Consider the following 25,202-nt stretch of genomic DNA (forward strand, 5'->3'; position numbering starts at 1 on the left):
ACTTGTAAAAGATTGTTTTATTCTTTTTATTTAAGGATGTCTTAGTTAGTTTATAGTTATGTTATTTGTTCAATAAACAATTTCATACGTAATGGAAATTATCGAGACTTCCAATAGTTTTGTTTCGTAAATTCCCCGAAGTGCACAAACGCTACGAGTTTCCGATGTTATGATTGATGATATTATTAAGAGAATAAAAGATTCTATTTTACGCTTCATAGAAGAGATGTTGATCATAATATGGTTAAGAAGACGTGAGATTGTCTGAGAGGGCAGCTTTCTTGGCCAAGTCATCTGCGTGTTCGTTTCTGCGAGGCCTGTGTGTGATTTAATCCACGCTATTTTTACAGTTTTTTCTTTCAGTTATAACGTATTAATTTGGTTTCGGATGGCGACAGCGAGAGGGTGTACTGAGTTGGGATCGCAGATCATGATATGAATGGATTTAGTCATATTTAATCTTGATTTAACTACTAAAGTGTACTAAAAGGCGATTTTGATTAGTTAAAATTAGTTTAGTATTGTATGTGTTATATGTCATTTATTATATTATTATTATATTGTTATATGTCATTTTCATCATCAGAATTTCATTGCAAATATTTCTGCCGAATGTTGAAACTACATTTAGTCAACGTTTGTTAGATCGTAAGTCACGGAGCGATTTAAGATCGTTTTAATATTCGGCCGTTTATCTTTTAACTTGTTACTTACAATTAAAATAAAAGGTACCAGCGATGATGTTAATTAATAAAAAAAACATTTATCTGATTTATTTCTTAAGGTTAACATGTAACTTTTAGAAAGTAGGAAGAAATCAATGAAAGTGAACTAAATAGTTTTTACAGCCTGCTTTAACGTATTTTCCAAGGCCGTAAGATACATCCTGGTTAATATTTCTGCGATCACAATTTTACTATGCCTTAAAATTAATACACAATTGTCTAGAAACTTACAATTTAAATAGACATTTAATTACAGATTACGATAACCTTTGATCAAACTATCGTACAACTGTTGTGCGATTGTCAATTGTTTCGCAACTAATTCAACTGTTTAGTTGCACAACTAAAAATCGGGTAGTATGCCTCCATTTAAGCTATATAGGAATCAAAGTGAGACTGAACAGTTCTGCGATAGTTTAATTTCAGGTGTGACCAAAATTTCTCTAATCTAATTTAACTAAGTTATTTATAGGGTTGTCAACATTTTACCCGCTTACAGATCGTTAAATTTTATAACTCCGAATACAATCGGAGTTGGTGCGAACATCGCGACAAACATGCAAACAAAACGACTGTTACACTAATAAACGTAAGATATACAAGTCAAGGTTGTAAAGAGGTGTTAAGTGGCGACTCCCACGTGGGCATTCGAGTCGGTAACAGGTACAAAACGTCAGCAAAGCTCGCAATCAACTTAAAGTCTTTGAGTATACTGGAATGGACTAGACAAACACCTCTATTGTCTACACTAATAAGAGGAAATATATGTATTTTTATATGTAATGAAATAACACAAAAACTACTCGGCCGGTTTTAAAATTCTTACACCATAAAAAAGCTACGTTATCAGTGAGTAACATAGACTATATTTTTTTATTGTCATGCGGATTAAGTCGCGAGCAACAGCTAGCACTAAATAAAATCTGTCACGTGGGGTTTGTGTATCTGTTTCGTGGGCTTTGAAGTAACGATGAAAACCCCAAATATGCATAATATGCTGACACGCTACACCCAAAACGTCAAGATAAGCAAGTGTGAAATCTATTATTCGTTTTTATTTGTCAGAGTTTAATCGACGCTTGACAGGTCCTGTCGTTTAAAGTCACAGACCCGGAGCGATGTAAAAGGAAATCCGCGAGAATGCGACGCTTTATTTTTATGACGTTGAACGAGATCGGCATTGGCCCTTCGAGTCATTGTTAAATTTACTCACGACCTCTCACGCTCTATACTAAAATATGAAGTTATGATACCTTTGTATTTTAGTATCAGCATAGAGCTTAGAATTTCGAAACATTTTAATTATTGAAGTAGATTTTTTTAATTAAATATTAACATTCTTTGGTTACACTTATAGATGCATTAGCTTTTGCCCACGACTCCGTCCGCGTGGAATTAAAAAAAAAACAAAAGTAAGTAGCCTATGTGTTCTTCCATGTCATGTGCTACATCTATGCCGAATTTCATCCAGATCTGTTCAAAACTCTTACAAACATCCATCTATTTAAACTTTCGCAATTATTATATTAGTATAAAATGTGATATATGCAATTTATCGTTACAAATGCAAACAAAGTTTATAATCTGCGCATGAAAGTGATTTCTAAAATGAAAAAAAATCGCTCTATTTCCGGTAGTAATGGTCTAATAATCTGTTCTTAGGAATAATTCGAAGTCATGTACAATATAATAGACAGGTTATTGTCTCACATAGAGTTGTGACCCGAACAAACACATTCACTTGTACCAAACAAAAAGCATTAGCACCGAAAAAGTACCGTAAATAGATTTGTAAAGGGCCATTGCCTTGCGTCGACTCGCATTTATATTGCGGTCGTAATGCGATTTCAATTGAAAAATCGTGACATGGATTGTTTCGGATTTTTGTCACGTACAAAATATTTCGCTTACTTTCCAAACGAAATCCAATCGAAGATCTATTTGAGTTGTTATAACGTGTACGTACAAGTCTCGAAAATTATTTACGCTTAGTAGATCATTAAGCAAATTTTGGGTTAATTATCCATAGGGGAAAAATATGTTTCGGGATAAATGCCACTTTTATATTTGGTGTTGTCGTTGAGAAACATTCTTAACTTTAATAGTTTAAACCTTACTATTATAAATTCGAAAGTTTAGATTGATGGATGTATGTTTGTAGCCTAAACTGCTGAATGGATCTCGATGAAATTTGGCAAAGATGTAGAACACAATTTAGAAGAACACAAACTTACTAAGTTTTTTTAACTCCGCGCGGACGGAGTCGTGGGTAAAAGCTAGTAGCTCTATAAGTAGCAAACTCTATGGAACTTTAACTATTTTAATAACGTTATCTGTAAGCTTGCATAGATAATAAAATCGTGAAATAAGTCACATCTCGAAACTGACGGCGGTGTTGAGTTTCGTCATATGAATTAAAAGATAAGGCCCATAGTGACGGGGAAATTAAACACATAACTGACAACTTTAGACCTGTTTAAACGATTACATCACGTGTTTCCCAAAAACATCTCATCTTGCGTACATATTTGTAATATTTGAATTAGCCTTTTTTTACTTGACCGAATACTTTTAAATTTTTACATTTTAAAGGTTCCGATATTTGTTTAAAGAAACACGTATAGATTTTTTTTTAAATCATTAAGCCCATCGAAATAAAGAGGTATATTTGCAAATTATTATCAAATTGTTTATTTTTTCTACGTTATAATTAATGACTCATGTCATCCTAGAAGACATGCACAGATCCATTGAGTTGAGATGAGGCAAGGGCCCGGTGCGGTTGAGGCACTCTCCATCTTGCTTATCAAACTGTCATCGTTGAGTTTTTAAAAAAGTTGAACAGCTAGATGCTCTAGTTAATTTAGCTTATTAAAGCCGGCTGTAGGTACATCTTATATTGAATTGGCGTGGGATTGATATAAACGTCTCTATAGTTTTAATTGTTATTTACATTCTAACTAAAATTTAAATTCTAAGCAACAGACTTTTGAGTCTGTTGCTTAGTATTCATTACATTTTTTACACTTAATGCTTAAAGTTATGATGTAATGTACTTAATTCGTCATCGTATGCTTATGTTAGTTAATTCAAACGTGGGCGTAATAAAATTTTACGAACTTAAAAGCGAGAACAGATGAACAAATAAAATTTGCATGAGAAAAAATTATTACTATGTTCCACTAATTGCTCTTAAACCATCAACAAATCATTAAATTGCCAAATAAATAAAAATCAGCGATTTAATTGCAAGTTCGAAACCGTCGTAAAACATTCGCGGAGGCTATATGGGTGTAGTGATGGCGTATTATCGATTTTAAAGCAGTAGTTATCGATAAAATTTTAAGGACGTGTGGTGGAGTCGGCCCCCCGCCTAGCGCGCCCGACCCGGTCAGCAGCCAGTGTGCTAAGGCGACGCGCAGTGCGCGCTTGTGTTGTGTTCGCGCGCATTCCGTTCGTTAACCCTGCGCGTGCGATCGAAACATCAGCTGTCAAAAATTGTGACGTTTCGTAACAAAACCCTATGACTGTGGTCGTATTGTTACAGTTAGATGTGACACAAGTTAGAAACGCTAGTTATGGCGCGAGATATTACAGTATGAATAATTCAAGTAGCATAAAAATTTGACGTTCCGCTTGGCGGGTTTGTGTACTAGTGTTGTGATTATAGTGTTGTGGTGTTCGCACAGTTTCGCATAGTTCCTGTGGCACTGTTGTGTAGATATCATGACACATTAATGTCTTTCGAAGCTGATATGTCTATAATTAGAGAGCTGCGATGGTTGCAAGACGAGGAGTTGTTTGCTCTTTCATTGCAAAACGGTATGTTCCGAGATTATGTTTTTTGTTGCACAAACCGGTATCGAACTATGCGATTGAATTGGTAAATAAAACTGTTCATAGCCTCTATATTGCTTTAAAATTTCGAATCAAACTTAAATACTAATTTATATGATGAGAATTTATCTTGCAGTCTTATGTTCTGTCAAATGTACGTGTAGATAAACATTTTGTTAAATATTCAATAGACAAATAAGTTTTGAAATATATTACAGCTATAATCTATAGTTAATTAGATTTAACTTGTTTTTTTAATGTGTTCATCGTCAAATAGAAACGTGGTTAAATATTGAATCATTAAGTAATAATTACGACTATTACAAAATTAAATCGACAACGGATAGCAATTTGCTAAATCACTTCCACTACAAACTCCATTAATACACAATTAGAGAACGAGTGAGTTCACGTAATGGTTAAACTCGCAAAATTATCAAATCAAGTACATTTGAACGATGTAATAAATAGATTATTTAAAGTAAGTCTCGATAATTCTATTTTCAAATTCAAAGCAGCTAGAAATAGTATTATTGGATTAGTTCTGGATTTGATTCCCGCCAAAAAACTCTATAATAGCTGTTTTGTCTCAGAAATCTAATTTTTATTGACCGACTTCCTAAAAGAAGGAGGTACTCAATTCTTCTGTATGATTTTTTTTTTAAATAATATCAGAATTCAAGCCTAAATTATTTATATCTGGTTCTTTTTAAACAGCAAATTGCACTAACGGTAATAGCCATCTAATAACAAGAAGTTGCATATAAAAATTAACCTTCTACCACGAAACAAATGGAAATGAATTTCGTTTATAGAAACATGTATTAGCGATGGATTTTATTAATTGAAATATATTTAATGGTACAGGGGCGATGTTAGCGTTCCGCAGTAAGTAGGAAATAATGTCCAAGGTGAGCTAGATTCTTACCGGCGAAACTCTTGTTTATTATACTTGAATACTTCATAATGAAGTCTGATAGTGTTTAGATATGCTTTACAGTATTTATTATTAAAGATTGTTACCTTTATATAAAAAAAAAAACAGACGAATTGAGTACCTCACTGTGGGAAGTCGGTCAAATATTTAAAAGAACGAAATATACTAAAACAGATTTACGTATTAATCAGGCGTTAGTAACAGCTATTTGTGTGTTTGGCCTTTTTAATTAGATTGAAATGTATAATGTAACTACTGAAGTCTATTAGTTAACGTTATAGATATATTCTAAAAACTCTAACAAACATCCGTCTAATCGCATTTATAATATTTTAAGTGTTATGAATCTACACATGATTTAACTTTTTAACGTAATATTAGTGATAAACGTTTAATACTCAACCGGGGACTATTTGAGAAGAATTAGGGCCTGTCCTACCACTGGCTAGAGGCTCAGCTAACTTAAAAATGACGTCACTGTCAGATAAGGGAACAAAATCTGATATTTCCAACAAATATCTTACACGTGATTTTATCAGACAATTTACAATTTGGCGGGACAGGTTCTTAATATTCTATACATGTATGAGTTGAATTTTGTAAACACGTACATTCGCCTACCTCCTTAGGTTACCAATTTCGACCTTGCAATAAACATATGAAATTATGATATCTGTCCGTTCTTTTCAAGACAATATCAGGTTGCATTTGAATATGTTCAAACAGTTACGATTTAGGAGCCTTCAAGAAAAGCGTAAGGCCGGCAGCGCATCTGCAGTTCCCTTGGCGTCGCGGATGTTCATGGGCGTCGGATCACTTGATACCAAGCGGTTCGCTGCTCGTTTGCTCGCTTATTTTATAAAAAAAAAATGTCGGGTGCTTAGAAGTTGTACAATATATTTCGATCCAGTTATATATTTTAAACGTAAAAGTAAAAAGCAAACTCTACGAGTTTTAGTCATCACCAGCCTACTATATGTCCCCACCGAGGGGCTCGGAGCCTACCCTAATACGGGGTGACTAGGCCATAATCAACCACGCTGGCCAAGTGCGGGTTGGTTGACTTCACACAATCTTTGAATTTCTTCGCCGATATGTGCAGGTTGCATCACGATGTTTTCCTTCACCGTAAGAACGTCGGGTAAATTACGAGTATGTACATATGAATCACATTGGTACATGGCGAGATTCGAACCCAAGACCTGTAGATTACAAGTCAAGTGTTCAAACCACCGAGCCACCGAGTTCTAGTCTAATACTTACATTTTATATTTTTACAGTAAATTTATACAAAATCTATTTGGAGTTTATACACTAAATCTTCCTTCACGAATTACTGATTCATGAACAATTAATGAAAATTGAAATACCCTTAGAAATCTAGATTATCAATACTAATATATTAAAGAGGAAAGATATATATTTTTGTTTGTATGAAGTCACTCAAATACTTGGCCGATTTCAAAGATTTACCAAAAAAATACATTACGTTATAACTATGTAACATAGGATATGTTTTTTTTTTAATTTGACGCAGACGAAATCGCGAGCAACAGCTAGTTGTAACATAAAAATGTAAATGATTTAGCGTTTCGCTTGTGTTTTGTTTAATCGGCAAAAACTACGATTTTAACACATTACCTTTTGCGATGTGTTTTGTTATTTTTTTTCATCATTTTACATCCTGCCAGCATTAACTAAGGATATACCAGGAAATTAAGAAATCAAGGTGCGTCTTTAACGTGAATAAAAACCACATAAAGTCAAGATATATTCGTTAATTTACATATTGTCAAAATACATTTATATTTGCATAATGTTTACATCAGTTTTCTATTAACATTAACCATTTCGATTACAGGCTTATACGACTTAGTCATTATATCACTAACTAGCTGTTTACGTGCGGCTTCATCCGCATTCAATCATATAAAACTTTATTCTTTTGTTTACATTTGTTAAAATCCCAATTGCAAATGTCAAAATTACCGTTACCATAATTATTCCGCAATGTTGGCAGCTTGTAGTTTATAGTCTTTCCCACATTATTTTTTTCCCAATTTATTTAACCCCTAAGTATAATAGCGTGAAAATGTATAGCGTGTGTGTAGGGCTTTTTATTGAAGGAATAATTATTCGAAAAAAATTTGTGATTGCTAACGATCTGTGCCACGAAGCAGTCTGTATTTACGCTTTATTATATATAGAAGTATAGATATATATATATGTATATATTCATTCTTTAAAACAATATACAGTTATAGATTCATTCACATTCCGCATTATCGTAATAATGTTATTACGCCCACGCGTTAAACAAGCCGCCATTTACAAGTTCTACAAGATGCGATCTGTCTTTTGTTTTTTCTTGTTTAACGTCTATCATTAGCTTAGATTTCTTTTAAATATTTATGCATACAACCAGTACGTTGACCTTAAAAACTTTACTATTAAATAACATAAAGTTTAAAATGCATAATGAACTAACGTTTTATTACTAGTCTAATAAGAAGGTAATACTCGTAGTATACTTAAAGGTAAAATATGTCTTATCCATATTATCTTACTAATGTTATAAATGCGAAAGTTTAGATGGATGGATGTTTGTTAGTTTGTAACATAAACTGCTGAACGGATCTTGATGAAATTTTGCCATAGATGTAGATAGTCTGGAAGAACACGTAGGCTGCTTTGTTCTTTTTAAATTCTACTCGGACGGAGTCGCGGGAGAAAGCTAGTTTATCATGACGTAATAGTGCCAACTGTTTCAACCAATTTTGAAGAGCGGAGTCAATCGAATCGTACAGCAATCCCTATAGTATTATTCCCTATAGTAAAGGGCCTATATGTCTGTAGCTACGTGATACAAATTATGAAATTAGGAAGAGAAATATTTGATCTAATTGATAAAAGGGGCGTGCATGTAAGTATTGAGGTTATACTGCCCGTATTTAGTGCTCGTTGTAATGATGCGTTAAGTAACTCGCCTGTCATTTCTAAAGCTGTCACTCATCGTCACACATGACAGGAACTAAGTAGTGTTTAGCTGATAATGACGTCTGTGAATCGATGCATCGATTATTCGGTGTACATGACTATAATGATGTATCGATTAAAATTAAATATAGGCTTAAAGTAGAACAAAGCGGCGCCCAACGTGAGTTTATAATGTTATGGTCTTTGTCAAAATTTATTACGGTCCCGCTTGTATTTCTTATTATAATTTAAGCGTGTTCAAACCATCATGTTTTAAACATCGACATAATAAAACAACTTAAAGTAAATAAACACTATTAAGAGGTTTTATGTAACCTAACAAAATCAATTTTATAATAAAATAAACGCTGTGTAATATGAAGCAAAACAAGACAATTACATTGAAAAACAATTGAGTATTCAAATAACGATTATTATTTAACAGTAAGAATGCCGTTAGAATTAATTGTTCCTGTTAATGTAATGTGTAGCGTGTCGTAATTACTAATCCACGTGCGGAGTGACGAGAGACCGATGATGTCACTGCGACCATTCAGAGTGGAACTGTGATCTACTTTTGACCAAACGTGCTGAGATATAAAAATGGGCCATTTCATTATGTGGCTGGACATTTCATCGATGCGTGGACCTAAAATAGTGAAATAAAAAAAATAAACCTGCTGTGATTGTTTTCAGTCATCAGATAATCACTTCCCTTGCTAATTGAGTGACGTAAGCCTTCAAATTATGTCTAATCATTATTGCGTTTAATGGTAAATTGGTGCACAAATTATCTTCAACTTTACCAGCTCACTATATTGAGAGGATCGGTGTCGATCGATCTTCGGATCGAAGTTAGGGATTACTAGGCGTTATCCATAACTAATCGAAGAGCGAGAATGATATTTTACGTAATCTTTTCTTGAAATCAATATAATCTTTATATCAATTTATTCATATAAAGCTTGGTGATGACAAGACCTAAATTAGACAAGAATCTGTCCAAAGCAATCGTCGTCAATTAGAAACAAATCATCACATTTAGCCGTCGATGGTAGCATGTTAATAACTCTATTGTCGTCACAATGTTTTTGATTCATCCGTTGATTGGTTGATTGACCGTAAAGATAGTTTAGCTACGGTTGTGAAAGCATCATCCAAGCAATAGTGTTAACGGTTGAGTTGACTTTTTAGTATTACACATGTAGCACGCGTAGAGAAAAATGGATCAAAACTAACAATGATTTGAAAATTAGATCTTACATTTAATCCACATATAATAAAATTGGAGTGTCTGTAATATCAAAAGAAAAGTTCCATATTTCGGGAAGATGATTTTGAGTAGCTGATAACAAAAATCGTATTTAAAATCTTTTTGTCTGTCCGTAAGCCACGTTTGTTCCGGGTAATCTCCGAAACGGTTGGGCCGATTTCGACCGGACTTTCACTGAAAGGTAGCTCACATAGACGGGAAATTTTTATCTTTATATTGCGTGGACGAAGTCGCGGACAACAGCTAGCATAGTGAAAAATTCCCTATTAGTTATAATGCTGGTATATTAATAATTTTTGTTCTGTCCAACACTAGTTAGGAAAATGAAGGAACAAACGAATAAACATTGAATTGATTTGGTACCTGATTCAAGAATCGTAATGACAAATGATATTTATGCCGTATTTGTTTTGTATAAATTCTAATAAGTTTCCTGGATATCGATTTCACGATTTTATGACTACGGGTCATAAAGCGATGCGTTTTGGTGCGTGACTTCGTGCTTGCGTGTCCGCAGTATGGGCGTGCTTTACGTTCGGCATACTAATATTGTTTGAATGGCATGATTATTTTGCACGGTGACACATGGTGCAATTATTTATAATACAATGTTTTGCTCACGCTCCTCAATTGCCTTAGAAACTCTATTGTTTTAATAGGTTTCTTGCGTAGTTCAATTGTTTTATCTTCTTAGAAAAAACTGTGTCCTCTAAGCGTTTGTGGTCATTGAACGAGTTCTTAGGATGTTAGAATCAGGTGAATGTCCTGTTATTATGTTTAATATTGAATGATCAATTGTTTTGAGCTGAACAACGTCATCGGAATTTGTTTATAGGAAACTCCCTTGACAACACAAAATGTAGAATCTTGTCTGGTTCTTATCTCTTTCAAAACGGCTGATATTATTTGTTGTATTAACCTTTGTCATAAGAATTGTTTAACTTTTTTTACATGAAAAAATATCTAATGATCGAGTTTATTCCACTTTTTATAACATTCACATTTTGTCCTGAACATTAAAATTAGATTTACCGCAAAATGTATAACTGTAATTTTATACAAAAAACGACTTACAGTTCCCATAAAACCTGCAAATGCATTAGGCTACGCCTTTGGAACTAGAGTAGCATATAACGCACACCATCTTGCAATTAAGGAGTGCTAAAGGCGAACTAAGCGTTCATGTAATGGTCTTTAAATTATTATGAATATCAGCGAACTTGCCTTACTCTGGACATAATCGGTTTAGTAATTAAAGAAACGTATAACGACACAATAATAATGTAAAAATACAAGTTACTAACGATGCAAATTAATAAGAAGAGCGGGTTTACTAATGAAAGAATATATACAGAGTTTATAAAAAAATTAAAACAAAAGACGACGTTAAACGTGCCTACTTAAAGTTCCTTTCCCATTCCACCCTTTTCTTGAAAGGGTGGAGTGGGAAAGGAAAGTGGATTTGACGGTGTAGGAGACGCATAGGAAAATAGGAGGGGAAATATCTCCTTTTTGACTGTCGATGAAGGGTAGGCAACGCATCTGCAATTGCGGATTTTTATGGGAAGCGGTCGCTTCGCTATTTTGGCGGATTCAGGTGGTTGCTTGTTCGTTTGCTATCTCATATAAAAAATAAGTTCAAAGATTTTCATAGTGCTTGTTTTTACATTTGCGCCGAAGTGACTGATAGTCGATAATTTCTCTTACAATCAGTTTAATTCATGTTTATCCATGACTAGCTTTTGCCTGCGATTTCTCATGGATTTAAAAAATAATAGTTTTTGGCAATTTTCATTCTGATGAATCTCCTAAAATTGAGGAGATATAGTAAAGATAGTATGTATACATTTACAAATTAAAACATCTTGAAATGTAGCCAATCTATGCAAATATTTTGACTTCAAATGTGTTAATTCAATCAGTGGCTTATCTTTTGTTTTGTGGCCTGCCTTCTGTTCTTTCTTCATTGTGTTGTAAGTCGTAAGGGCGGATTAATTACATTAAAAACAAAAAACTCATTATCTTAAAATTGTATTGAAGTGTTATATCTGTAAAGGGTAAGAATTGTGTCAGATTGATAAACAAGGTGCTAAATATAAAACAATAACCATTAATTTATATCGAATTTGTCAACAGACAAGTATTTTAAAGTCATATGTAAATTTCCGACAATATCACTCGATTATCTCGAGATTAAGTTTCGAGTTTATTGCATAATTATATCTGGACATAATTAAAATTTCCAAATAAAGATAATCGCAGCGTTTTCGCACACTTTTAATCAAGACCTCGTTTATTTCATGATGCAAAGGAAATTATTAGTGCAACAGTGTAAAAGTCAGTCGGTAAACAACAGTGTAATTTTCCGAATAACTACAGAAAACCACATGTGTTTCTGTACACAATATTTGTAATATCATTTAAATGTTTCAAGTATTTATACATGATACTAGGTTTTCAAAAGATGCAAACAGTTTGTCAATTTGATTATGTCAATGGTGTATACGATTTTGGTAACCTAACGGGAAGTGACACAACTCTTAACTAGAGTTTAATCGTAAATTTAATTGAAACTTTAGTTATTGACCACAATAAACAAAAACCGCTAGCACAAAAGGCTGCAACGATTGTGGTATAGCGGATGTCCATGGGCGCCATTGAACACCTCGGGGTTCTCACCGTTGTCTCGCTTTATATAAAAACAAAAAAGCAATAAAATGTACTCATAAACAACCATTTCGTAATTTTAGCTTTAAAACTGTTAAGTTTTTCTTAGCGTAAGCTAGTAATAAGTGACGTATTCTAGCGTTAAACGGTTGAAACAAGTGAAGCGTGGGTGAGGACAAGTCCACTAGATGTTACATAAGGGCGTTTATCAATCACTCTGAGGGCAGGAATGCGTCTGATAACGGATGCATCTGACCGCGGGAGTACAAGAAGCTACCAACTAATTAGTGATGTAAACCTGCTTTGAGACTAAATTAAAAAATCAACTGAAGTTGTCAGATCAAATGTAAACTAAAGAATTTTTTATGTTATTTTTTTAATAGGTAAAAACAATTGTAACATTCATGATGACATGTTCTGTATTAAACAGTGCAAAATTTATGTTTTGTTTTTAATGTAGAGATAATACTATATTTGTTTCAGTAAATAAATTGCTCACCGAAACGAGGTGGCTGCACGATGCCGTAATATTTTTCTTTCATTTGTTTATCGAAAGTTCATTGACCCTTGGTTTAAGATAAGCACGTTTTGTCGAGTAATTATAAAATGTGGCCTAGATATAGACTATACAAAAGAAGTTGGATGGTTCGAATTACTAAAATTAATTTTGGATGATAATAACTTAAAGAGCGAAGAAGAGCGTCGGTGGCTCAGTGGTTTGAAAGAGCGTCGGTGGCTCAGTGGTTTGAACACTTGACTTGTAATCTACAGGTCTTGGGTTCGAATCCCGCCATGTACCAATGTGATTTTCGATTTTTCGATTTTTCGAATTTTCATATGTACATAATTTACCCGACGTTCTTACGGTGAAGGAAAACATCGTGATGCAACCTGCACATATCGGCGAAGAAATTCAAAGATATGTGTGAAGTCAACCAACCCGCACTTGGCCAGCGTGGTTGACTAGTCACCCCATATTAGGGTAGGCTCCGAGCCCCTCGGTGGGGACGTATAGTGAGCTGGTGATGATGATGATGATGAATAACTTAAAAATCTTTCGACTTTTAACTCATTTGAGACAGGTAGAGATTGTAACTGCGAAGATATTACGATAGAAATTCCATTAACAAGGATTACTAACGTAATAAGTTTGAAAAACTTAAATTAACAAAACATTGTTAATTGGATCTAAGTTAATAATGGACATTAAGTTAAAAAATACTCCCTTAAACATTGTCACATGAGAAATAAATAGAAATTCTGGACACAAATTCAACTTACTGATAAAGGTATTTAAGTTGAGAATTGAAAAGTAAAAGTTTAAGTGCTACTTGAACAGCTGTCATTGTAACATTAAAGATTCAAGAGCGTCTCTGAACTTGGAAGGTCTTTTTCACATTGTTAAGAATGCACTTATTTTCAATAATAAAATAATTAATCATCACAAGAAATAATAACATGAATTATACAAATAAAGCGTTATTAGTTTTTACATAATTATACAAAGATAACACTATGTTTCAAATATATTTATATTAAAGTACAGAAACCAATTATTATTATTATTAATATGGAAACACCCGCAAATTGCACAGATTAATACATATATTTATTTTCAAGGAACATAATTTTGAATATCGTAAAGTTAATGTTCAGAAACATTTAAAACACTGGCAACATTAAAGGTTCTTCTAGTGAGAAAAGACCTTAAGAGTACATTTATAATTAAAAACTACTTTTATTGTCAACCGTGGAGCGTCCTAGGAATACCTTTATGCAAGTCTTATGGCGTTTAAGTACAAGCAGAACAAGTGCCTCAGCTAATGGAAGAAAATTACGAGGAAGTCGTTTTAATGAAAGCCTTTTTGTTTTAAATAATAGTGAAAAGAAAGATAGGAATTTTTAGTAAATATTTTCTTAGCTATCGTCAAGCCACTTAGAATTGATATTTCAGTATACTGACACACACATGTTGCAACATTCGATGTAAATATGATGATAGTGCAAGCAAAAAGTTATAAAACAAAGTCTTTCTCGAATCATACCATACTATATTATAAATGCGTAAGTTTAGATGGTGTGGTGGTGGATGTTTGTTAGAGTTTGTAGCCTAAACGGATGACCTGTATTCGTTGAAATTTGGTATTGATGTAGATATAGTCTGAAAGAACACATATTCTACTCACTTTTGTTTTTATTAATATTGTTTTATTCCATCCGAACGGTTTCGCGAGCGAAAGCTAGGAATACATATTTCTAAATGAACTCTCGTTTATTACCACAATTAGTGTTATTAACCAAGAATTAATTAAAAAGATTGATTTAACGTATAATCCAATCATCACTGTAATCTTTCATTAAAAAAAACTTTCGATTATGCTAAGTTTGGCCTCTTTTAAAGCAAATAAACGTTTATGACGAATGTGTCGTTCGTGTATAATTTGCTTAATTACGATGAAAGTTTGATTTGCCTACGAGAAAGATATTTTTCTTTCTATAAAAGGTAAATAACAATAAAGTAAGCTATGCGCTTACAATTAAGATGAAATGGGATTTTTAAAATTACCATTTGGAACCAAAATTTAACAAAGTTAAAAATATGCATCAACTAACATGAACTGGGAAAGAAAGAAAAAGTCTCTGACGATGAGAAAGTCAAGGGTGGACGTAAAAAAAATGAACTGGGACCTTTAGTTCTTTTGTGATATTGATTACCTCTAAGCCTTTTATTTCTGTCTATCTCAACAGAATTTAACACACCTAAGTGTTATTTATATCGAAATTCTAGAACCGTCCAAGTTGTGCTCAACCTCTTGACTCTGCCCATATTTAGACATAACTAATGTTAGAATCTGACGTTGGTTTAAATCTGGTGAAATCAGAAATAGTGACATTTCGGACAAGAAAATGTATTTTAAAGATGACGGAGAATGAAAACACTGGTGAAATAAACAAATGATAAATAAATTGTGGTTCAAAAGGTTAATTTAGTACGACCTTGTCATAAGAATGGAAGATCGGAGTACAAGGGGAGATAATACTATAGATATGAAAGTTTTTGGTACCTTAGACAATGAAGACAGCATGAATTAAGAAGAAATTCCTAAATAAATTGGTTTAATCAATGTTGCGAGTCGTACATCGAATAGTAATTTAAATAAAAATATATTACCTCACTACTACAAACACAAGGTCAATCGTGGCTAAGCGATATTCCTTGTTTCTATTAAGAGAACAAACCGAGTCGTGTCATGGTAAGCGTCGGATTTATTGCATTTGATCTCCGACCTCGTGGATTGAATCGGGACTTCGGTTCCATCAGACAACGATCACAAGATCAAGTTCGCGCGACCGGTTACAATCGTCACTACCAATCGTTATACCATAAAAGTTGTAGAGAGTTATGGCAATACCCTTTGACCGCAGTTTGAATATATTTTCTATAAAGAGTGGCGAGAAGAGTTCAGCGGCAATGGGAAATCACGATTTCACCGTAACGTTCACTGTTGTCGTATAGATTAAGTATGAAGCGATAACAGGGGCCATTTTGTAATGATTGTTATGATGTTTTCCTCTAAGATATTGCTATACAATAGCGTTTATATGTTTTTCTATAATATCGACAAAAGGGCAGCTTTCTAGGGATCTTCTTGGAGATGTAGGTAAATCATTTATTCGACTTTTAATCTTACGTTGAAATTAGAGTATCAGTTCATAAAGCTTTGGAAATCATACATAAGGAAAATATGAAAAAAGATTACGAGAAAGAATTCTTCTAGTACCTTCTAACGTAAGTTGGCAATCATGTTGGCAACTTGAACTTTTGTACAAAGCAGCTCGAAATATAGAAGGAAGCCGAGGTTTTTAAGCCAAGAAGGATCTTGGAAGGATCCTGAACTTCTAGAAAAAGACAGTATTGTGCAATTACTACAAACATTGCTACTTGAAAATATAAAGCTAACAAACATTATAATGTATTATTTTAAGACACGAGAATGTGCACGTAAACACTTAGCCCCCGACAGCGTTACAAGGTCGGACAAGATCATTCCGTACTCAGACTTGAAATTGAATATTTAAACAGAGTTCTCTGCATTTTCAATATCCACTCTCGCGGCGCTCTTTACAAATGTTAATTAAACTTTGATTCGCTTCGAGGTGGCTGTGTTTTTGTCTTTTTGGTATGCTAATATTAATATGAATAAGTTTACCTTAATGTTCGGTCTCTTGTTTTAAAGTGCGAACAGGTGATCATTAATATCTTTTAGATATTTTAAGATTCAATTTTATTAGATACATACATACAAACTCATCATCCACTTACCTTTATCCCTTACGGAGGGTCGGCACAGTTTGTGCTGCTCTTCCATACATCTCTTTCAGCCGTCATATCTGAATCCACTCCTTTCTTAAGCATATCCTCTTTCACACAATCCACCCATACTTTCTTCGGTCTTCCTCTAACTTTGTCGCCGTCCACATTCAATCTTAACACTTTCAGTCCTCAACGTCTCGTCGTATAACTTCTCATACGCTAATAATACACCACATACTCGTACATATATACTGGCAAAAGAAAACGGATTCACTTGGGAACATGTCATTATCATCATCATCACCAGCTCCGAGCTTAAGTTAGAGTGAATAGGGAACATGGATAAAATATTAAAAATGTAATAATGCAACAACACTATGATCAAAAAGAAAAAAAAAATACTTACAGTACATTTTGAATGATTATCAAAGTCTACTGATTTTAAAATATTTTGTCAACGGAATTACTAACATAGTCATGACACAATAGTCTTTCAATGATTTCACAATGGTTGATTTGTTAATCAAATGTCATAATATGTCATTGTTGGATGCTATGACATCATTGGATAGAAAATTTAGGTACAATCGTGGAATCTGACGATGCCCCACCACAAAAGTTACAATCGTTTCAACATTTTGAAACGAGAGGCGAAATATAATGCAATTTATAAATGTGTCTTTACGAAAAAAGCAAGTTTGTGATGCATGACTAGTTTCTTATTATAATTACCCCTTCGTTTGCACCACTCATTGTCATCAAATTAGTTATTTATAGGAAGAAATTGAATTCGTGTCATTTCAATAAACAAGGCAATTTTTCTAAAGTTTAACACCGTGGATGTCCTCAACTGTACAAAAGAAGTATTGTTTGTGGCTGTTCATAATGTAAATCATTACAGAATAATTTTGAAATACCGATCGAAATCGTAGTAATTTAGATTAAGATCGATTTACCTGCATATTTAGAATATTAGTGTTAATATTGCAACAGACAGTGGCTAATTCACAAATTCGGTATTCGACTTTGTCAAAGGTCGACCAACTGCATTCTAACAAACTGGTTGTTGGTCAATTATATATAAGTTTATTGTTATCAATAGTTGCTGTTTCTTGACTTTTGAGTGTTTTGTTTTATTGTACGTATCTGATTGGCATATTTTTTTATAGTTCGATGTTATGCTTTACTAGCGGCCAGTATTAACTTCGCATAGGTTAACTTTTTTATTTTTTTACTACTACTGGCCAAAAATAGTGTTGTAACGGTGAAGGATTGTTAGAATCGGTATTCTTTGTTCTTTAATTAACTGCATTAGTAAGTGCAATTATCTTATTCATTCCGAAATCTAGATAGGTATGTTAATTTCGTTAATATGTGTTTTTTATTTCAAATTCCGCTGCTATTTTAACACTATTTTGGAGTATTGGTAACGATCTTATGAGAAATGCTGTCAAACTTTAAGGCAATGTTTTTCTTTCCCTAGAGAATGCTAAATAGTTCACACAACTTCGCTAAGTGTCAAATAGAGAATGATTTAGTTTTGTTATGTTTCTTGTACCAAAATATTTTTGTGTGCCACTGTAGTGTTAACGTGGACGTCCACTGGCGAAATCAACTCCATACTCATTATAAACAGAAAAGTAACATGTATGAAAATCTATATTAATATTATGGTAAAATATTTGTATTTTTATATTTATTGTAATAACGCAAAAACTACTAAGCTGATTTCAAAAACTTTTTCACCATTAAAAAGCTACGTTATCAGTGAGTAATAAAGGCTATATTTTTTGTTATTAATTAATTTCACGCGGGTGAAGTCGCGAGCAACAGCTAGATGTTGTTGAATTTTTAATCTTGAAATTTACTGTCTGCATAGTCCTAGATATTAAATTGACTAAGTGTACTATATAAGGTTAACACAATATACGAAATGTAAACTCAGATATAACTTAAAACACCTTGATCAATTAAGTTATTCGTGTTATCTAAGTTACGTTACAATGCTTTCGCATTTTTTATGTAATTCTAAGTCAATTTGCATTTGATTCCTGCCCTTTCACATCGGATCATTAAACAACTTTCACAGCAAAGTGCTGTCATTAGAGTATGTCGTAATCTTAGAACAAAGGTAATAGAAAACCGAAATTTTCACACGTCCGAGAGAAATCATCTATTTTTAGTAAACTCTCCCGTGTTTATGTTGGTTGAGGAAGGGCGTTAGTAACTTTGATTTCATAAGTGCATTACGAATATACGAGACACGAAATTCTAATATCTATACTATTATAATAAAGTATAAACACACTTCTTTGTTGCCTAAGATGTCAGCAATTACAGCATATTTTTGAATAATTCTTTTTTTAATAAAAAGCCCTACACTTACGTCACGCCTTAGGCTATATATTTTAACGCCATTAAACTTAGGGGTAAATATTTTGGATAAAAACCCTAATGTGGGAAAGAGACCATAAGTTGCTGCCAACATTAAGGAAGCAAAGTTGTCATCATGTCATGTCATTTTGACATTTGTAATTTGACAAATGTAAACAATAAAATAAAATTTTCATAATTTTATGCGGATGAAGTCGCACGGGAACAGCTAGTTCGGATATAAATCTCCCAGTTTGTCATATATTGGTACAAATAAAAATCTTTTAAACGGATTGAAAATAAACAATAGACCAAAAAAAATTAACAGAGAAACTATATTCTTGGTAAGAAAAATGTACTTATTGTGTTTACATAAATTTTATATTCACCAGAGCTTATTGTTAGTTATTATAAATAAATAATTTTACTATTAAAGAAATCACACGATATGTATACTTCAATATTCTACGGAAAAATCTAATAAAAGTGAACAGGAAGGCGTCTTAAACTATTTTGCTTCTTAGCGGAGTTTCGTCAAACTTTTGTCCGCTTTGGAGCGTGTTTGCTCAACGAAAGTGGGGTCACATCAGTACAGTGGCGTCATTGACTGACTATAATTTGATAATGTTTGCTTACGAATGCTAGAAAGTGAGAATTTTTGATATCCTCTTTGACAGATGTGTGAAATTTCACTCTCATAAGTTTATTTAATTCATTTGTTTTAAATAGTCACACCATAACGAGTTTCTTAGTTGTTTTTGTTGAAAATAATTTTACACGCCTTTTAATTAAAGGTATTAAAACAAATGTTGTTAGTGTAATTATTGTCTAAATCCTTCGTTCAAATTACAAAGAGAAGTTTCTTTAACAAATAAAAGCTGTATTACGTATTGAAAATGGATAAGATAGTGGTATTTAACTGTTTTAAAATTCCCTATAATAATAGAATGTGTTACATAAAATAAATATACGTTTAAAATATTTATATGATGGGCATATGTTTCATATATCCTTGCACGAATATATTTTTGTAACAAAATGACGTACTTTAAACTTGGGTGGTCTCAAGGTTTACCAATTTTAGTTTATGATCGATATTATTTAATATCTATACTAATATTATAAAGAGGAAAACTTTCTATTTATATATTTTTGTATGTATTAAAATAACTCAAAAACTACTGGGCCGATTTTAAAAATTCTTTCACCGTCAGAAAGGTAATTTATCTGTGAGTAACATAGGCTATATTTTATTATTACTAATGTTTAGGAATTATTAATAAACAGCGTGTTTCAGGACGTCGGCGTTAACTATTTATATGATCGCAATAATAACCTTAAAATAAAGGTCAGCGATATAGACATATGAACGTTTGTAATCCTGTGAAAATTGGCGACTAACCATTTTGGTTGAAAAAAAATAGTTACGCGATAGAAATAAAATTAGAGTGTTTGTAATATGAAAAGAAAAAGTCCAGATTTCGGGAAGATGCTGCATTTGCGTTGCTGATAACGAAAAACGCATTTAATTGTTTTTGTCTGTTTGTCCGCAAGCCGCGTTTGTTCCGGGTAATCTCCGAAACGGCTGGGCCGATTTCGACCGAACTACCACTGAAGGGTAGCTGACATAGACGGGTATATTATAGGCTAATTTTTATCTTAATATTGCGTGGGCGAAGTCGCGGGCAGCAGCTAGTATAGCATAAATATAAAACCATGTAAGGGTGATGTTAATTCGTGTTTTTCCATTACGGTCATAAAATCCTAATAAACTATGACTCAAATGACAATCTGAGTTCTAAGAATACCAGGAATAAGGAAAAAATAAGCTCCATAATCCACTTTATGCTATACAATTTTTTGTTCGTTCTTTTTGTTACAACCTTATACATTTAAACTAATACCCATAATGGATAAAAACCAAGGAGTGACTAAGGCGTCTCGATCAAAACAACTTCTGTATCATTGGATTGAGCAAAAAAGAAATATGAAATGTAATGCTCCTTATTCAAATTAAAGGATTTCGAATCAAGATATCCGCGGACGATTCGCCGCATCATGATAATCAAACATCTGGTTTTGAAGCTTAATGTATTTTAAATTGAACTTTATAGTTAACACAATAAGAGCTACTTCGTCTGCATTGTTAACATTGTTATTGTAAGTCTATACTATTTAGGTAAGCGGTAATTGCGTTCAGATTGACAGTAATTCTTTACTGCGCTTCTGATTAACATAAAACCGTGACCGGTTACTATATTATGAATAATTGACACTAATCCTTGTGCAATATTAATCACAGGCGTTTGTTTGAGATTTAAAATTCGCGTGTATTGTTCGTAATTTATTCTTTTTATATTAGCATACGAAACTCGTTTATTATAACTATTATGTTCACAGACAGGTGTGGCGTCAAATTCATATAAGTTAGGACATTAATATTAAACGTACAGGACAGTTATACTACATAGGTTACAGCTATGATATTTATCTTCAAAAAAGAACAGAAAATCATACTAATTTTATAAATTCGAAAGTTTAGATAGATGGATGTTTGTTGGCGTAAACGCCTGAACGGATTTCGATGACATTTGGTACGAATGTAGAGGATAGCCTGGAAGAACACTTTTGATTTTTTCCACGCGTATAGAGTCGAGGGCGAAAGCTAGTATGTTCCATTTTACATTAACGGAAAGGGTAAGGATATGACGGAAAATATATGATGCGTAATTTGCCCAGGCAAAGCTGGCGCGAATCGCTAGGTATTGTATAAACTCCATAGAACCAAACAGGATTATGAAATATAATATCCTTGCAACAATGTCTTGTCTCAACACTAAGAGACATGATATTTGCTTTTTAAGGCTTAAGATTAGCTTAAAGTAAATTTTCAATAGTTTGTTAAAACATTTAACTATTCAGTGGCAGAATACCATCGTTTTACTAACGAATTATGTTGGTAAACAATAAAGTATTATTTATCAATAGAAAAATGAATATTTCGCCAGTGACGTCAGAGATATTTTTTTTTGTTGTTCTTAAGCCTTCTAGATTCGTACCAATGAGGATTTTAACAAAGATCGATCATCGCCACCTCTACCGATAGCGCCAACCCCATCCAGTTAAATCTAATTGTAATTTTTGGCGTCTAATTTAAGTCTAGACTCTATAAGTACGAAAGCATGAAAGAAATGAAAATACCATTTATGTAAGACCATCATAAATATCACTTTCACTTACGTCTATAGATATAACAAAGTAAGCAGATAATAAAGATATTGATTTTACAGCACGAAGACTTGTTAATAATAAACCTTCTATACAAGTTAAAGGAAAAATAACAGCACAATTCGCAACATCAACACTTCGGACAATCGTTCATTTCAATGTCGAACAGGTTTCGTAATAGAGAACCTGTTAGTGGCCGTGACTCGATAAATTCACTGATCTCTAATAATGCGACGTCGCTCGCGCCTAATCAGGGCTGTAAAATTTATAAAAAAACTCATCACAAAAATATTTATAACTTAAGATGAATATAAACAAATTTACAATAACATTGCAACTTCGCCCATGTGAAATTACAAAAAAAATGTCTATGTTATTTACTGTTGACGTAACTATTTTATAATTTTTTTTTAATCGGTCCAGTAGTTTTGAGTTATTTCAATACATACAAACATACAAATTCTTACTCTCTATAATATTAGTATAGATGGTGCAGTATTCAGTCTCTTTAATATTGGTCTAGACGTCATTCTTGCAGAGTCAAGTAAGACATTTCCTTGCATCTCTCATTTTACTTAACCATTGCTGTTCTGTTATAATACAAATAAGTTATCTTTAAGTGATTGGCTTTTAAAACCCTTCAGCTACATAATTAATTCATTCGCATACTATTATTGAACACAATATTGCATCCAATTTAATAAGCCTTTACTGCTACCTAAAATCTAATTTGATCGTAATGCGTAAAGCATGTTGGCGTGCGAAAGCGCTCCGGGCACCTCGCCGGACCTCGGTACATTGTTGACCTGTTGGGAGTTTGCACAACTAAGGGGTTTTACCGTAACATATTTATTATTCAATGGCACTCGCGTATAAGTTTTCTAAAACCATATCTAAACATTTCTAACACTACGTTCAAATAATTACCAAATACGAAATTCCGTTGTAACTTCAACCTATACTAATATTATAAAGAGGAAAGATTTGCATTTTTGTATGTATCGAAATAACTCAAAAACTACTTAACCGATTTTGAAAATTCTTACACTATTAAAAAGCTACGTTAGCAGTGTGTAACATAGGATGTTTTTTATTTTTTTTATTCACGCGGACGTAGTCAGGGGAACAGTTAGTTTTAAATAAGAAGTTTCATTAACTTTTTTATTTTATTTTTCGAAAAGCGAATTCTTTTTTTTAATTTTGGACATGAACTTGAGCTGAACCACAATATATAAATGCATATATCAGCTATCCAAAATAGTAAAATCTATTTATTAAATACTAGATGTTGCTCGCGACTTTGCTCGTGTGAAATTAAAAAATTAGTAAAAATATAGCCTATGTTGCTCAGTGATAACATAACTTTTAGTGCAAAAATTTTTGAAATCTAGTACGTTTTGAGTTATTTCAACACTCTTTATAATTGTACATTACAAAATACATAATACCATTATAAAGGTTGTAAAATTTAATAATGCTTCGATAATTTAAAATGTGACAACCCTACGTCTAATCTGCACTTAATCCTCTGTTTACTTGTCGTATAGTTCATTCACTATCGATGCGGGCAAATAGTAAATTATATTTATTAACTAGACATTGTGTATAGCTCGGATGCCTCCATATTATGCCTGGTATTTGATGAATTTTATAAGGGAGTTTGTCTGAAAATGTAATAACGTAACTTATAAATAACCCAAGGATACATATGAAATAGATTTTGTTCCTTGGTATTTTAATATCAGGGAAAAAATTACAAAAACTGATATCAGGAAAGGACCGAAAATATTGTTATAAAATTACGAGATGACGATATCTGAATTGTTTAACGATCAACAAATTTCGATATAAATATTATGACAAATAAATATAAATAATTAATAATGTAACCCTTAGAGCGCGTGCACCTTTGACTAAACTATCGCACAACTGTTTAGTCACGCGTTGTTTCCTATGAGCTTATATGGAGGTGCGTACACTACTCGATTTTTAGTTGTGCAACTAAACAGTTGAATTGGCTGCGAAACAATCGATAATCACATTCTGCGGTACTTTAGTCAAAAGTTTTCGCCCGCTCTTAGTATATTAGCTAGTCTTAGTTTTATAAAACAACTAGCTTACGCCCGCGACTCCGTTCGCTTTAAATTAAAAAAAAAGGAAATAGCCTATATATTCTACCAGACTATCAGCTACATCTACACCAAATTTCATCGAAATCCGATCAGCTAAAGCCATCCATCCATCTAAACTTTCGCGTTTATAACATCAGTACGATATTATACCACTTTACAAAACAGTTTATTTTGTAATTAATTAATTATTTACGGCTTACTCACGTATAATTTTCTTTATCCGGTGACGGCACCGACCAGTTTCGGTTAATAATTTAGTTTATTTTGTTTTTTATTTATGGAGACAAAGAGCGTAGAGTTCATAAACGTCTGATCATTATTTCAAAACATTGACATCCTCCATAAACACAATATGGTGGACACATGGCCCGCCTATGACGCCGTCATTGTCACTTCTAAAAGGAAATAATTGCAACATCAGACATATGCTTGACGTCATCTAGTGGCAACAACAAAAACTAAACTAAATAAAACACCGCTGTTACTTTGTAATTTTATTGTTTCTTACCAACAAGATAAATTATCCTTCAGTTTTATACTGGAGTTCTTACCTCCTTTTATTTGAGGATCATATTTTCTCATTGCTTTTAAATCTTAATAGTTTGTAATTTGCTTGATATTTTAATATTTGCAGTTAATTTTTAAATCACAAAACAAAATACACTAAAAACAAAATATTCTCAAAAAAACAGTACACTAAAAAGTAACGAAATAATTCCTTGAAAATAGTAAACCTACC

The 25,202-nt window shown here is 32.8% G+C and overlaps 1 protein-coding gene across 3 annotated transcripts in view; it reads left to right on the forward strand.

Annotated features, from left to right (window-relative positions):
* Positions 1–25,202, forward strand: part of LOC106104226 (rho GTPase-activating protein 7) — a 200,433-nt gene that overhangs the window by 17,717 nt on the left and 157,514 nt on the right. For 2 of the 3 annotated variants that reach the window (XM_013284199.1, XM_013284200.1), the window contains exon 1: positions 4,136–4,547. The exons of the other annotated variant lie outside the window; for it this stretch is intronic. In XM_013284199.1, the coding sequence (XP_013139653.1) occupies positions 4,463–4,547 (85 nt within the window). In that variant the 5' untranslated portion in view covers positions 4,136–4,462. Of the gene's footprint in view, positions 1–4,135; positions 4,548–25,202 lie in introns of those variants that run through there. 3 annotated transcript variants of the gene reach the window in all.

The sequence above is a fragment of the Papilio polytes genome, unplaced genomic scaffold, assembly GCF_000836215.1.
Source record: "Papilio polytes unplaced genomic scaffold, Ppol_1.0 DF823691.1, whole genome shotgun sequence".
Taxonomy (NCBI): Eukaryota; Metazoa; Arthropoda; class Insecta; order Lepidoptera; family Papilionidae; genus Papilio; species Papilio polytes.